Source organism: Bubalus bubalis, chromosome 22 (assembly GCF_019923935.1).
Source record: "Bubalus bubalis isolate 160015118507 breed Murrah chromosome 22, NDDB_SH_1, whole genome shotgun sequence".
In the NCBI taxonomy this organism is placed as follows: domain Eukaryota; kingdom Metazoa; phylum Chordata; class Mammalia; order Artiodactyla; family Bovidae; genus Bubalus; species Bubalus bubalis.
In genome coordinates this window covers 8,440,949-8,457,727 of record NC_059178.1, presented here as the reverse complement: position 1 = coordinate 8,457,727, position 16,779 = coordinate 8,440,949, and the positions used below count along the sequence as shown (strand labels likewise).

General features: G+C 41.7%; 1 protein-coding gene across 5 annotated transcripts in view; it reads left to right on the top strand.

The window, feature by feature from the left end:
• Positions 1–5,434: 5,434 nt before the first annotated feature.
• Positions 5,435–16,779, top strand: part of LOC112581374 (pyrin domain-containing protein 3-like) — a 52,319-nt gene continuing 40,974 nt past the window's right edge. The window contains exons 1-4 of one of the 5 annotated variants that reach the window (XM_044934493.2): positions 5,435–5,789; positions 8,442–8,501; positions 10,531–10,791; positions 12,439–12,866. In XM_044934493.2, coding sequence (XP_044790428.2) covers positions 5,735–5,789; positions 8,442–8,501; positions 10,531–10,706 — 291 coding nt within the window. In that variant the 5' untranslated portion in view covers positions 5,435–5,734 and the 3' untranslated portion in view covers positions 10,707–10,791; positions 12,439–12,866. The other 4 variants (XM_044934491.2, XM_044934492.2, XM_044934494.2 and 1 more) reach the window with 4 other exon arrangements.

Below are 16,779 nucleotides of genomic sequence, written 5' to 3'. Positions count from 1 at the left end.
TAGGACACTGGAGAGTCCAGAAAAGAATAGTGATGCTAAAGAGATGAAAACCTATGTTTTCTTCAGTGTACTTAAGTTGGAACTGTCGGAAAAAAGAAGTTAAGGGATGACGTAGAATCAATGAAGTTGTACAGCTGATAGAGGCCATGTATCATGTGATCTCAGTGCTTCAGTTTGCAGAGAGACAAAGTGATACCCGACAAGGTGCCCAGATTGTAAGTAAGATATTTGAGACAAAGTCCGGATCTTTTGAGGTGCTTTGCACCTCCCCTGGGGAGTTTATTTTTTTAAAGGGTCAGCTAGTAAATGTTTTGTTTATTTATTTTTCTTTACTGTATGTTTGGTCGCACTGGGTCTTGGTTGCTGCACGTGGGCTCTCTCTAGCTGCAGGGAGCAGGGGCTGCTGTCTAGTCGCCGTGCTCAGGCTTCTCATCGGTGATAGTTTCTCCTGTTGTGGAGTGCAGGCTGCAGTCGTTACGGCTCACGGGGTTAGTTGCTCTGTGGTATCCTTGTAGAGTTTTTTGATTACTGTTTTCAAGTATATACAAAATTCCTCCACCTGAAGCAGAACTCTACACTAGGAAATGGACCGTCTTCAAGTGGGAGAGGTGGCTTCTGCCACCTGCACTTCAGCAGCTCCAGTGCCAACAGCGCTTCTCCTTTTCTGTGCCTGGCACGTGCCCGGTGTCCAACCACCTGTAGCTTCTGTAAAGAGGTGACCAGAGCCCCCTGAGATCACTGTCCCTATGTAGCCAAGTATTCCCTGCTTGAGTTTTCATTTTAAAGTTTTATTAAACAATTTTTATATTGTGGCTCAGATGGTAAAGAATCTGCCTGCAATGCAGAAGGCCCGGGTTCGACCCCTGGGTCAAGAAGATGCCCTGGAGAAGGGCATGGCGACCCACTGCAGTGTTCTAGCCTGGAGAATTCCATGGACAGAGGAGCCTGGCGGACTACAGTCCATGGGGTCGCAGAGTCAGACGTGACTGAGAGACTAACACACTTATACTGATAAAATGTACATAACATAAAAGTCATCATTTTAAGGTGTACAGTTCAGTGGCGTTAAGTATATTCACCTTGTTGCGTAGTCACCAGCACTGTCCATTCCCAGAACTCTCCATCATCCCAAGCAGGAACATAATACCCATTAAACACTAGCTCCCCATTCCCTTCTCCTCCCCAGCTCCTGGTAACCTTTATTTTCTGTCTTTATAAATTTGTCTATTTTAGGTCACTCATATAAGTGGAGTCATACAATGTTACTCAGGCCTTATTTTTATGAATTTTTTTACTCATTTTCAATAATTATGCCTTTACTATATTCTTATCATTGTGCTGGGATACACAAGAGACATGAAGATGTGGTCTCTACAAATTTATAATTTAAATGTTTCTTATTTAGTTCTATATTTCTCTTCCCTCCCCACCCCTGTATGAATCCAGCCCTTATCATGAGTATTCAAAAGAATGTTTATTCATTTAGATTACGTTAAGGGGCTTCCCAGGTGGCACAGTGGTAAAGAATCCACCTGCCAATGCAGGAGATGCAAGGGTTTGATCCCTGGATTAGGAAGATCCCCTGGAGGAGGAAATGGCAACCACTCCAGTATTCTTGCCTGGGAAATCTCATGGACAGAGAAACCTGGCGGGCTACAGTCCATGGGGTCGCAGAGACACGACTGAACACACACACACACACACACACACACACACACACAAGGAGTACATAGTAGCAGAATTGAAAAAAATGAAAGAGATGAGTCTATATTAAGCATTCGTATTTCCAGAGAAGGCAATCTTTTTGGTGGTTCCCATTCCAGAGACTGTCATAACAGTTCTTGGTCCTCAAATTTTTCATAACTCTCATAAAATTGCTTTTCCTCTACTTTTTTTTTTGAAGGCACCTCATTCTAGTCCCTGAAGTTTAGTCATCCAGATAAGAGTGTTTGACTTCTGTTCTTTAAACATTAACAAGAAACCCCATGTAGCCTCAGCAGGTGTCCCTTACATCTCTTATCTTGATTCAGGAATGCCCAACTTCATCCTACTGGCAATATACCTATTGTTTTATTATGTTAGCCTGTTGAATTCCATCTTCCTTTGTTCAGAATGTGGAGTAGCTCTCAATGAAAGGGAGCAGGCTTTGATGTGCAGGCTAAATGGATGTTGTACCAGAAGGGCCAGCTGTAGTGAGGGAGCCTGGACTCACGAAACTTCAGTGAAGGCGTTAGCCCACATCCCAAAAGACCACTTTGGATGTAGGGTCAATGAAAATTTTAAGATATTTAAATCATCACCTAGGAAAAATTTGCAAAGGAAAGAGTAGTATCTGTGGGTTTTTTTTTGGTTTTTTTTTTTGTCTTTTCAGGAAATTGGACAATTAAGAGGCAGTGTTTTTTAATTTGTTTTTGTTTTGGTGTTAAGCATGCAGTACGCTGCAGCTGTTAGTAAGTGTCGAGAATAAATTAAATAAAAATAGAACAGTTACTCCTAAGGTTGGTCTCAAGTGATTCATGTAAAGCCTTTAAATGTCTCCAGTACCTAGATAACTTTTCCTCCAGAATCAGCACTGCTCAGAGGATTGCTGTCGTGGGAGATAATTTTGTCTCTCTTTGTAAAGCGTTTTAGATAGTAAAAGCCAAGAAGAAGAAATTTCTGTCAACCAGGATGGATTGTCCTTTCAAATGTACTTTCTCTAATGTAAAATAAACCATTGGAGATGAGTTTACAAGTTTATATAGTTCTGAGCTCCCACCTCGCCTGGGTATGGGAAGGCTTTCTTAAATACACAGATAGTTCCAGAACAGAGAGAAGCAGGAACACATACAAGAAAAGGGAAAGCTATAGTTTTAAGGGCTGGAGTAGAAATCTTGAATTTCCTTTCCATGAGACATGTTCAGTTTTCTTTTAAAATATTTGCTTTTGACTGGAAAACTTTTCTAGCCAGATATAATCTACTTTGGCCTATATGTTTAGCTACTACCCCTTAGGTCTTTAACTTTTAGTTCCTCATTTAGATAAAGCATACAGAAGCAAAATGTCCAATTGCAAGTGTACAGCTTGGTGATTTCTACAAACAGAACATGTGCATTCATCTAGCACTTTGATCAAGAAATATTATATTACCTGCAAGTCCTCTTGTGGGCCAGCTTCCGTCACCACCCCCAATATGATAAGCAGTTTTTGAACTTTGTATGCATGGGATCATAGTCTGTGTGCTTTTTGGGACTTGATTTATTTTCCATAAGATTATGTTTTCAAAACTCATTCATGTTGTTGCTCCTCCTCTTCACTTAGTTTTTTTTTTTTCTTTTTCTTCAGATAGACATGTTGCTTTCATGTGTCACCTCCTTGATTCAGTGTAGCGAGCCATGACATGTGTATAAGTGGAGTGACTCGAAGTCAGGTCCTCTTGGTGGCCTTCATCGCTGGGGCTGTCCCTGCTTTTTTTTTTCTTCTACATGGTTGTTATCTGGGCAGAACTGAGATCTAAGAAGAGAGAAGTGCTAAAAACTTAGCACTTTCTGTCTGAAGTTTCTTTTCCTTTAACACTCTCCTTACTCCAACTCTTTCCACCCCAGTCCATCAGGTGGGAGGAATGTGATCAATGCTGGCTACACCAGCCAGGTTCAATTCCATGGTGACACTTTCCCCCAAACAGAAGTCCTTTTTCTTTAATTAGGGAGGGAGAAGTAAAGGAAGGTGACCTAGAAATAAAGGAAGGTGACCTATTACCAGCTTTCATAAAAAAACATCATTCTTGTTTGGTTGGCAAGTTGTTCATAACTGTTTTCCCTCTCCTGGTTTCCTTGTCCATGAGAAATGAGCTAGTACTTCATAAAAATAAATTTAACAGCAGCTATTTTTAAGAGAGAGAGATTTAAACTTCACAAACATATAGCTTAGATGAAATAACCCTTTCAAGTTTGAGCAATTGATTTTATCAAGAGTTTTTCCCCTGGGCTCTTTGCAGAATGAAATTTATAATAGTAGCTCTGTAGTTTTGAAGGTCCTCTTTTTACTAAATATGTGTCAGTTCATTCATTTTAATGCATAGTGCAGAAGTAAAGCCAATAGCTGTCTGAATGTGTCTACTTCAATTACTAATGCAGTATCAAGAAAATCAATAGGATATTTCAACACTCTTCCAACTTATTCTTCTGACCTAAAAGGCAGAGGATGATGCTGAAGCTGAAGCCCCAATACTTTGGCCACCTGATGCAAAGAACTGACTCATTTGAAAAGACCCTGATGCTGGGAAAGATTAAAGGCAGGAGAAGAAGGGGACGACAGAGGATGAGATGGTTGGATGGCATCACCGACTCGATGGACATGAGTTTGAGCAAGCTCTGAGAGTTGGTGATGGACAGGGAGGCCTGGCGTGCTGCAGTCCATGGGGTCAAAAAGAGTCAGACATGACTAAACAACTGAACTGAACTGATTCACTGGAATCAAGTCAACTTAGATTCTTAGGTTGCAGTCAAAGTGGTTATATAACAAAGACAAGAGAATTGTGCATTTGTTTTCTGATATTTCTTTTTATATTTATTATCAGGGTTTGCAGGACAGGGAGAAATGGAGGAGGAAGTGGGAGGAAGAGTGTAATGGTTGCTGTGGTTTTAGACGCTAAGGGAGATGCAGACCCTCCTGTAACTCTGCAGTGACTGCAAGGAGGGCTGTCCGGGAGGTGGATTATGGTGCAGGGGCTGCTGAAGCCTTCTGGCAAGTCCCTCCTCACAGTCCTTGACCCTGGGGCTGCCTGATTGGAAAAGTGACTGCAGAGGCAGAGCTCATCTGGAGAGGTCCCTCCACGTGCCTCTGCTTGGGGCATGAGAACCATTTCCATTTGTAAAATGAAATGTTGAGAATCCTGCATCTGTGGGCACTAAAAATTCCCCAAACCCAAGATGTGAAGGTCAAATAGAATAGAGAGTCACCTTTTGAGGCCTTGCTATAAAATATGTGTGGAAAATTTGAATTTGTTTTGTACGACGGGTTTAGGGACAGTTCCTAATAAGGATATCATGATCTGAACGATGGATTAGATGTAGGGCTGGGGTCCAAACACCAGTCACACATCCACAATAGGCATCTAAGAAATCAATATGAACTCAAATTAGTATCTGAAGCCTTTCCCCAAAGTACCTTTGTTTAACGGAGTGAAAATCCCCCTCCATTAAGTGTCATGGATCAGATTAATCTGTCACCTGCAATGGCATCACCACAACTGTCTGGAGTGCCACATGGCTTATACTGTGTTTTGGAAAATTCTTGCTTGTGGTGACCCCACTTCCTTCATCAAAGCCCCTTCCCATGTGCTGCTTGCTGGGAAGCCCAGTACAAAATAACCGGTTGGAGGAAGTCCTTGGGAAAATGGCAAAGGGCCAGAAGTACCCCAGCTTGGTGCTGCGGGCAGAAAAACATCTCCTGCCTTTGGTTATGCCCGGCGCCAAGATTTAAGAATAAATATTAAGGATGTTGCTTGAGAAAACGGGTTATGGGATAAGCACATGGGTCACTTAGAGCGTGCTGTCCTTGAAATATTTTTACTGATTAGGTGTTAACCCCGTACGCGCTCTGCTGGCTGTATACTCTAAGCTCTTTGTTCCTGCTTCTATAAAAAGGCTTGACTGCAGAAATAAACTGGTCAGTCCTTGCAAGAGACTGTCCAAGTGTCATTCAGGTTCGTCGCTTCCAAGTCCAGGGGAGAAAATCCCCAACAAGTGGCGCCATGAACAGGGACTTGAAAGGAAGGCTGAACAAAGCGACGAGCCCTGCAGAAAGAGGTAAGCAGGATGGGACAACATAGCAGTAAAATTCCTTTCATTTCCATAATGCATCATTTTTTGAAACAAAGCAGTGTTAATGTTTCAAGAGATCAGTTGAACGACTGCTATCATATTTTACTGGAACAATTCATGGTTCCCAGAAGAGGGGACACTCAATCTAGACATATAGAAAAGGGTTAAAAATAATGTTTTGCAAGCATATCGGCAAGGGTTACATGGTCACTCATACGGGCTATCATAGAACAAATTGAAGGGCATAACGTTGATTTGGAAGTAAAAAACTATTCAATCTTTACATGAATATGAGCATAAGGAGCAAGATATGCAAGGTGCTTTGAAATATAAGAATGTTATGCTCAATCAGACACAATCCTTAGAAAAACAACTTAGAGACATATATAAGGATGTGTCAAAACTGAAGCCACTTAGAATGGAGGTCATTTCATTCAACGGACAGCCCAAATCTGAGGTTTTTCCTTCTGCTCCGCCTGTAACAGCAATTGCTAACTTTGCTCGTACTAATCATTTCACTCCTCCTCCGGAGATGCCTGCTTGTGCTTTCGCTTTCCCAATGCAATTTAATCAACCTGCCCAAGGCCAAAATACTTGGGCTAATCTAGATTTTGGCATGTTGTCTAGCTTTAAGAAAGCATGCACTCTGTATGGACCTACTTCTCCTTACTGTATAGAATTTCTCAGAGGATGGGCTGACCATTGGATGTCATATGATTTTTTTCAAATAGCAAAGATAATTCAGAATCCTCAACAATTACTTCAGTGGCAAATATGGGTTAATGATGAGGCCCAACAAATGCTGATTGACCAGCAATCTCATGGTAACCCTGCCAATTTAACCTATGATAGACTCACCGGAACAAGAGCCATGGCGAATATGATTGCGCAATTAGCTAATATTACCTCTCAGATGTTACATTTCATTAAAAAAACTGCCTGCAGGGCATGGGCAAAAGTTGATAGCGCTAACTCTGATGGTTCATTTGTTAAGATTATTCAAGGACATGAGGAGGAATATTCTCAATTTATAGGAAAATTAAAGGGTGCAGTTGAGAAATCAATTAAGGATGTGACTTTACAAAATATTATTTTAAAACAACTTGCTTTTGAAAATGCTAATGAGGAATGTCGATCCGTGCTCAGACCAATTCGAGAGACTGGCTCTCTTATGGAATATTTGAAAGCATGTAGGGATATCAGATCTGTGTCCCATAGAGCAAAATTGGCAGCATTGGAAACCTTTAATGTACAGAAAGCTGCTAATGCCAAATGTTTTAACTGTGGGAAGCCCGGCCATATGAAAAAACAATGTCGCATGCCAACACAGGCTGGAAAAAATAATACTACTACTAATAAGAAGAGACCCCCAGGAGTATGTCCAAGATGTAAAAAGGGGTTCCATTGGCTGAATGAATGTCGTTCTAAATTTGATAAGGATGGAAACACTTTGAACCCTGGTGCACAACAAAAACGACAGGGAAACTGATAAAGGGGCCGTCCTCTAGCCCCACTACAAAAGGAGGACCTAACGTTACGACGCTACAAGCAGCTACATCTAAAAGTGCTTGCATTGATATACCTAGTCCTTATGATATGGAACTAATAGAATTATACAACCCCCACAAAGTTCCCACTGGATATTATGGCCTGATTCCACCTGGGACTGTGAGACTAATTTTGGGACGTAGTAGCTGCACAATGAGAGGTTTAGTGGTATTGACTGGTGTTGTGGATGAAGATTATGAAGGGGAAATACATGTTATGGTAAATGTTGTGAAAATGGGAAATGTATACTTACAAAAAGGGGAACGTTTTGCACAATTATTACTTTTGCCATATGTCAAACCAATGAAGGCATCTGATAAAGTTCGGCAGGGAGGCCTTGGCAGTACCAACCTTACAGCTGCACTATCCACCTTATTAAAGGAACATCAGAAACCCATGCTTACTTTATGCATACGGGGAAAAATATTCACAGGCATGTTAGATACCGGAGCTAACATTTCAATCATTAGAGCTGCAGAATGGCCCCTTGATTGGGGTAAGGTTGTGGCTCCTTCTAGACTATTAGGAGTGGGTGAAACTGATGCCACACAAACTTTTGTCAATGCATCCTATTTACAAGTGTATGGCCCTGATCAAATTGTAGTTTATCTTAAACCATATATTACTAATATCCCTATCAATTTATGAGGATGGGATTTTCTTGAACAAACGAAAGCCACAATTTCTTTAAATGAACCTTTTTAATGGGGGCCATTGAGTTAACACCACTGCCTCTTGATTGGGAATCTGATACCCCAGTATGGACACCTCAATGGCCCCTAACTAAAGAAAAATTGGCAGCTCTTACGCAATTAGTAAATGAACAATTACAAAAAGCTCATATAGAACCTTCATTTTCCCCGTGGAATTCCCCTATTTTTGTAATAAAAAAGAAATCAGGAAAATGGCAAATGTTGATAGATTTAAGAAATGTTAATAATACCATGTTACCTATGGGGCCCTTACAACCCGGATTGCCCTCCCCTTCTATGGTACCAAAAGGATGGTCTGTAGTTATCATTGACTTACAAGACTGCTTTTTTACTATACCTCTGCACCCTAAAGATAGAAAATGTTTTGCCTTTTCAGTTCCTTCTATAAATCACATGGCTCCTGTTAAAAGATTTCAATGGAAGGTGCTACCTCAGGGTATGATGAACTCTCCTACCATTTTCCAATATCTCATATCTGTTTTATTACAACCTATTAGAGATAAATGTCCTACTGTGTTTATAATTCATTACATGGATGATATACTTCTTTCTATGGAATCTGAACTCTGTTTGCAACAGTTATACAATGAAGTTACTACTACTCTTCAAAATCATGGCCTGCTTGTTGCGCCAGATAAAATTCAATGGAAAGCACCCTTTAATTATTTAGGACATGTTATGGAAGAATCTAAAATCAAACCTCAAAAAATTCAAATTTCTGTGCAATCTCTACACACACTGAATGATTTTCAAAAATTGCTAGGAGATATTAATTGGCTGCAGCCATCTATTGGCATCCCCACCTATGCCTTACAAAATCTATTTAAAATTTTAGAGGGATCCCCTGACCCTAATAGCCCTAGGCAACTAACAAAAGAGGCCAAAGAAGAACTGGCCTTAGTGGAGAAACGCATTCAACAATCTTTTTCAACTCGGTTAGATTATGATCAACCAGTTTCTTTATATATATATTCCCCACTGAACATTAGCCCGCTGCAGTTATAGCTCAACATAGCCCAATAGAATGGGTATATTTACATACTAAACAGTCTAAAAAAATTGTATCATATATTGAGGAAATAGGGCACTTAATTGTGTCAGGAAGAAGCCATATACAAACTTTGACTGGATTTGATCCATATGCAATACACATTCCCTTGACAAAAAAGGAATTGCAAATTGCCTTACAATATAACTTGACCATGCAAATGGCATGAAATGATTTTCAAAATGTTATCTCATTTCATTTGCCGAAAGGAAAATTATGGGACTTTCTACAATGTACTAAATTCATTGTAACTAATATTGCATCCCAGCCTATTTCCAATGCACCCACCTATTTCATTGATGGCAACAAGAAAGGCATAGCAGGGATTGTCGGCCCTGATATCAAAGAGAAATTACCCGCCACCTATTCTTCAATACAAAGAGTTGAGTTGTATGCTTTATATGCTCTTTTGTTGCTTCAACAATTATCCTTCAATGTATATACTGATTCCAAATACCTTGCTTCCCTTTTTCCTGATTTTGTTACTGCCTTTTTATATAACCTAGATGAAGAATTATATACTCTCTTTTCACAGACTCAAGCTTTAATTCGCTCACATACGGAACTTTCTTTATTGCACATATACGTGCTCATTCAGGTTTACCTGGCCCTCTGGTTACAGGAAATGATGCTATTGACAGGCTCATAGCTCCCATTTTTACGTCTGCCAGTGACGAACATGCTAATCTTCATACCAATGCTAACAGATTGCACTCTAAATACCATATTCCTCTTGCTGAAGCACGGCATATTATTAAAACCTGTGATGTCTGCGCCCCTCTGCATTTACGGACTACTATTTCAAGAATTAATCCCCCGGGGGCAACAACCTAATTTCCTTCAGCAATCTGACTTCATCACTGCTCCTTAGGAAAGTTTTCTTTGCTTTTTGTCTCAGTTGATACATTTTCCGACTTTATCTGGACAATACCTATCTCTTCAGAATCCAGCAAACACGCCATTTCTGCACTCTTACTCACCTTCCCTGTTATGGGGATTCCTTCAGTCCTGAAAACAGACAATGGGCCTGCATTTACCTCACACTCGTTTCATTCATTTTTATCAGAATGGAACATAACACACATTACAGGAATACCCTATAATCCTCAGGGTCAAGCCATTATTGAAAGAGCCCACCACACCCTAAAAACTCATTTAATAACAGAAAGGGGGAATATGGAAGAGGAGATACACTTCTTATCCTATGAACCCTCAATTATTATTATCTTTAACTCTTTATTCCCTAAATTTGTTAAACTTAACAAAAAAAATTCTGACAGTCGTGCAGATAGACATTTTGCAGGAGACAAAAACAGCAAATTAGAAATCAATACACTAATATGGTATAAGCAATTTAATCAGTGGCTGCCAGGAATCTTATGACTCCTAGGCAAGGGTTATGGTCTTGTCATTGCAGATGGAGAGGAAATCTGGGTTCCCCTTTGCCATGTCCGTTACCGAGAGGGACCCCAAGACCGGACTCCCTCGGGAAGTGACGAAGTTGATGAGAAGGGTCTTGTCAATGAGGAAACGCCATCGTCTGAATCCTTACCCGACACGGGCTCAAGTGAAAAACATGACTTGTCAGGCTGAGCAGACACTGAAGAGTACTGGAACTCCTATGACTCCAGATAAGCTGTTTCTGGCAATGTTAGCTGTTCTTTCCTCTTCCTCTGGGGTAAGTGCAGAATATGTTTATTGGGCATACATACCCAACCCACCACTTCTCTCCATAGTGGATTGGGTAGATAAAACCCCTATGATCTTTACTAATGATAGCATGCATTTTCCAAGTCCCTGGTCCATAAAGCAACCAATTCATGAAGAAGATGAGGGAAAACCAATCAACATTTCCATGGAATTCAAAACCTTGCCTATCTGTTTCGGATCTCACCCCCTTTGCATGACTGTCTTCCCACAGTGCTGGGCATACTCTGCCAACAGTGGGACTGCTTTGCGTCTGGGAATGTTTGCTACGGCATCTTTCTTACTCGATGGCTCTGAGTGACATCATCCAGGCCAGATAGCCAACTATTCGAACTCGCTTTTTCAACCAGAGGAACCTTCATGTCATACTGTATCTTGGAGAAGAAAACAGGAGATACAACTGTTACATAGGTCTGATTGTTGAGGCCAATTTGGGAAAGTTTCTGTAATTCAGCAAAATCATACTAATCATACATTTAAATTTGTTGACTGGGGACCTCACGGGTTGTTTGTAAACTGTTCTGAAGAGCAGGAGGAACATCATAACTGCTCCTGGTTTAATAGATCAAGCATTGGAGGTTTTCATAAATCTAAGACAAGTTTCTGGACTAATAAGGACATATTGCTGAATTGGTATAATGGGGGCTTATCACCCCCATGACCCAGGATTGTCGTCCCCATTGTGGGGCCAGAGCAATGGCACATTTGGAAAATTCCAGCAGCCTTAGAGCACTTCACTAGTGTTTATGGGACTGTGGGTATGTTTTGTCCTTCTAATTATACCTTCCTATACAATAGTACTGGCTATATTCAATCATGTGTTCATCTTCCGTACTTGTTTATTGTAGGGATTTTGATATTGACTTATCGACCAAGATTGTCAATTGTACTGCATGTGCATTGTATACCTGCCTTAATCACACCATTTCATATCACAATGCTAGCATTGCACTAGTTAAACAAAGATCTGAGTTACGGCTTCCCGTAAACTTAACTGAGCCTTGGACTGATCCTGTATTTCTTTCTGTATTGTTGAAAACTGGACTTAGGCGATCTAAACGCATCATTGGGTGGATTGTTGCAGGCATCCTAAGCCTTATCTCCATTGTGACTGTAGGAACTTTGTCCCGTATGGCTTTACATAATTCTATACAAAATCATGATTTTATCACTGCTTGGCACAAAGACTCTCATGATCTTTGGACTCGACAAGCTCAAGTAGATCAGCAATTACAAACATGAATTAATGAGTTACGAACTGTGGTTATCCACTTAGGAGATCAAGTGCAGCAACTGACTTTCCAAACACGTATACGTTGTCACTGGAATTTTACTTCTTTTTGTCTGACTAACATGCCCTATAATAGCACTGAATATCCTTGGGATAAAGTTAAAGCACATTTGCAGGATCTCACAGATAACTCAAGGTTAGACATCAACTTGTTGAAACAACAAGTTGCTAATTTTCAAGTTAAGGTACCTAAGGAATTGTACAGCACTCAATTTTATGATACTTTAACCAAAACCCTATCGTCTCTAGACCCTAAAACTTGGTTTTCAGGAAGCAACATTTTTATATATGAATTAATCACCCTGCTTTTTCTGTCATTGCTTATAGGACATAGATGTCTCTACTCAAGACTCCATGCCTCTCACAACGGAGTCTAACTAGCAGCTGCCATGCTTAAATTAAAAACAAAAGGAGGATATGTTGGGAAGCCCAGTACAAAATAGCCGGTTGGAGGAAGTCCTTGGGAAAATGGCGAAGGGCCAGAAGTACTCCAGCTTGGTGCTGCGGGCAGAAAAACATCTCCTGCCTTTGGTTATGCCTGGCGCCAAGATTTAATAATAAATATTAAGGATGTTGCTTGAGAAAACGGGTTATGGGATAAGCACATGGGTCACTTAGAGTGCGCTGTCCTTGAAATATTTTTACTGATTAGGTGTTAACCCTGTACACGCTCTGCTGGCTGTATACTCTAAGCTCTTTGTTCCTGCTTCTATAAAAAGGCTTGACTGCAGAAATAAACTGGTCAGTCCTTGCAAGATACTGTCCAAGTGTCATTCAGGTTCGTTGCTTCCAAGTCCCGGGGAGAAAATCCCCAACACTGCTATACTCTCTGCCTTCCTGATCCTCACTATTGCTTGACTTCACCCTACAGCCATATTCAGGAAGGTTGTAAGAGAGAAAGAGAACTTCAGAGCTGGGAAGGGACCAGCTAGTCCAGTAATTGCAAGCTGTGCTCCTGTGGTGCCTAAGCATCTGCACAGAGTTGGGACTCAGAGCAGAGGTGAGCCAAACTGGGGTCTGCTCAAAGCCCGTACCAGCTTTCACCTGCCCCGCTTCAAACAAATCAGTACAAGGTTTGAAACTCAGTGAGCTAGGCCAGTTGCTTTCCTTTCCAGGTAAGGAAATTGGAGCTTGAAGAGCTGACTTCCTAGATACAAAGCGCTGGAGTGTGGTAGTGACAGAACTGTTTTAGAAATGGGTAATTTCTAGGAACTGGAAGTCCAGCCCTCGCTAATGAAGGAGTGAGTTAAAAGGTAACTTTGTAAAGTTTTGGTTTCCTTTGGAGATTTTAACCTTTGGTATGGACCTAACAGAAGCAGAAAATATTAAGAAGAGGTGGCAAGAATACACAGAAGAACTGTACAAAAAAGATCTTCACAACCAAGATAATCACGATGTTGTGATCACTCACCTAGAGCCAGATATCCTGGAATGTGAAGTCAAGTGGGCCTTAGAAACCATCACTATGAACAAAGCTAGTGGAGGTGATGGAATTCCAGTAGAGCTATTTCAAATCCTAAAAGATGATGCTGTGAAAGTGCTGCACTCAATATGCCAGTAAATTTGGAAAACTCAGCAGTGGCCACAGGACTGGAGAAGGTCAGTTTTCATTCCAGTCCCAAAGAAAGGCAATGCCAAAGAATGCTCAAACTACCGCACAATTGCACTCATCTCACAGGCTAGTAAAGTAATGCTCAAAATTCTCCAAGCCAGGCTTCAGCAATATGTGAACCGTGAACTTCCAGATATTCAAGCTGGTTTTAGAAAAGGCAGAGGAACCAAATTGCCAAACATCCGCTGGATCATCGAAAAAGTAAGAGAGTTCCAGAAAAACATCTATTTCTGCTTTATTGCCTATGCCAAAGCCTTCGACTGTGTGGATCACAATAAACTGTGGACAATTCTTCAAGAGATGGGAATACCAGACCACCTGATCTGCCTCTTGAGAAACCTATATGCAGGTCAGGAAGCAATAGTTAGAACTGGACATGGAACAACAGACTGGTTCCAAATAGGAAAAAGAGTACGTCAAGGCTGTATATTGTCACCCTGTTTATTTAACTTCTATGCAGAGTACATCATGAGAAACGCTGGACTGGAAGAAACACATGTTGGAATCAAGATTGCCAGGAGAAATATCAATCACCTCAGATATGCAGATGACACCACCCTTATGGCAGAAAGTGAAGAGGAACTACAAAGCCTCTTGATTAAAGTGAAAGAAGAGAGTGAAAAAGTTAGCTTAAAGCTCAACATTCAGAAAACGAAGATCATGGCATCCGGTCCCATCACTTCATGGGAAATAGATGGGGAAACAGTGGAAACAGTGTCAGACTTTATTTTGGGGGGCTCCAAAATCACTGCAGATGGTGACTGCAGCCATGAAATTAAAAGACGCTTACTCCTTGGAAGGAAAGTTATGACCAACCTAGATAGCATATTCGAAAGCAGAGACATTACTTTGCCAACAAAAGTCTGTCTAGTCAAGGCTATGGTTTTTCCAGTGGTCATGCATGGATGTGAGAGTTGGACTGTGAAGAAAGCTGAGCACCAAAGAACAGATGCTTTTGAACTGTGATGTTGGAGAAGACTCTTGAGAGTCCCTTGGACTGCAAGGAGATCCAACCAGTCCATTCTAAAGGAGATCAGTCCTGGGTGTTCATTGGAAGGACTGATGCTGAAACTGAAACTCCAATACTTTGGCAACCTGATGTGAAGAGCTGACTCACCTGAAAAGACTCTGATGCTGGGAGGGATTGGGGGCAGGAGGAAAAGGGGATGACAGAGGATGAGATGGCTGAATGGCATCACTGACTTGATGGATGTGAGTCTGGGTGAACACCGGGAGTTGGTGATGGACAGGGAGGCCTGGCGTGCTGTAATTCATGGGGTCGCAAAGAGTCGGACATGACTGAGAGATTGAACTGAACTTAACTGAAGGATATGCTTGCCACCTTCTTTGGATTCTCTGTTTTGGGAACACAACCTTAGAGAATTGTACATGCTGTTTCAGGAAAAAATTCAATAGCAACTTTAAACTAGTGCTTCTCCTGGCAATGTGAGGCTAAACATGGGCTACTATGGCAAAGACTGTGACTTTAGGCCTATCTTTAGTGTAAAGCTTCTTTTTCACACTTTAGAGAAGGCTGTGATGAAATGATACTGACATTTTTTTTTGACATTGAAGTTGCTCAGTCGTGTCCAACTCTTTGCGACCCCATGGACTGTAGCCTACAAGGCCCTTTCATCCATGGAATTTTCCAGGCAAGAGTACTGGAGTGGGTTGCCATTTCCTTCAACAGGAGATCTTCCCAACCCAGGGATCAAACCCGGGTCTCCCACATTTTAGGCAGACGGTTTACCGTCTGAGCCACCAGGGAAGTCCGATGAAATGATAAGCATGCCTAATCCACGTCCCTAGTTCCTAGATGGCAGCTTGACTTGTGATGGTGCTGGAAATCTGCTGTCACCCCTCCCCCTGCCTAAACTCATCTCTCCTTTAGACCCTCCCTCTTCAACCCTAGACTTATCAACAGTCTGCCTGACATTTCTATTTGCTTGTCTAGGAAACATCTCAAATTCACATGACAAAAGGTGAATTTCTGGTCTTCTCTCCCAAGTCAATTCCATTTGAACATTTTTCATCTTGGTTAATGGCAACTTTGCCAGGCTTCCCAAGTGGCGCTCATGGTAAAGAACATGCTTGCCAATGCAAAAGACTCAAGAGACCCAGGTTTGATCCCTAGGTCAGGAAGATCGCCTAAAGTAGGAAATGGCACCACACTTCAGTATTCTTGCCTGGAAAAGTCCTTGGGCAGAGGAGCCTGGCAGGCTGTGGTCCATGGGGCTGCAGAGAGTCCAACACAACTGAGCGACTGAGCACATGTCATACATCATGTCACAGTGGCAACTCTGTCCTTCTGCTTACTCAGGCCAAGATGCTCAGAGTCATCTTGCTCCTGTCTCACATCCTCTGTCCACTCTATATCTGACGAGTTCTCACTCCCTCCACTGCTATCGCCTCGGACTAAGCCGCTATCATTTCCTTTCCTGTTTAGCTTGAGTTTCTTAACTTGACTTTCTTTCTGACTATGACTCTTGCTTTCAGTCTATTCTTGGAGTGGTCAGAGAGGTCCTTTTTATAAGTAAGGCAGGTCACGTCATCCTTTCTTCAAGACACTCCCCATCTCACTCAGAAGTTAAAAGATCTTCCTCCTCCAACCCCTACCCTCTTCCATATCCCACTTCTCCAAGCTACACCTGTCCAAGCTGCCCCCAAGTCCCTCCATACCTTTCCTTTTCCATGGTCACTGCTTCTGTGCCTCATCCCCGTAACTTTTCTGGCCTTATGGCTCCACTACTCTTGCTCCTCCTGGTCACTCCACTCCAGCCACACCAGCCTCTGGGCCGAGCCTCAAACACTTTTGGCATGCTTCAGAATTAGACCATTTACTGGTGGTCCCCTCTGCATGGGTTGCTCCAGTCAGATTTCTAACTCCCTCACAACTTCAGGGCTTTGTTCCAATGTCCCTTTCTCAGTAATCATCCTTGCTAAATCATCAGGGAACTGCAAATAAAAACCACAATGAGATATCACCTCATACCTGTCAGAATGGCTATCACCAAAAAGGACACAACAAATGTTGGTGAAGATGTGGAGAAAACGGA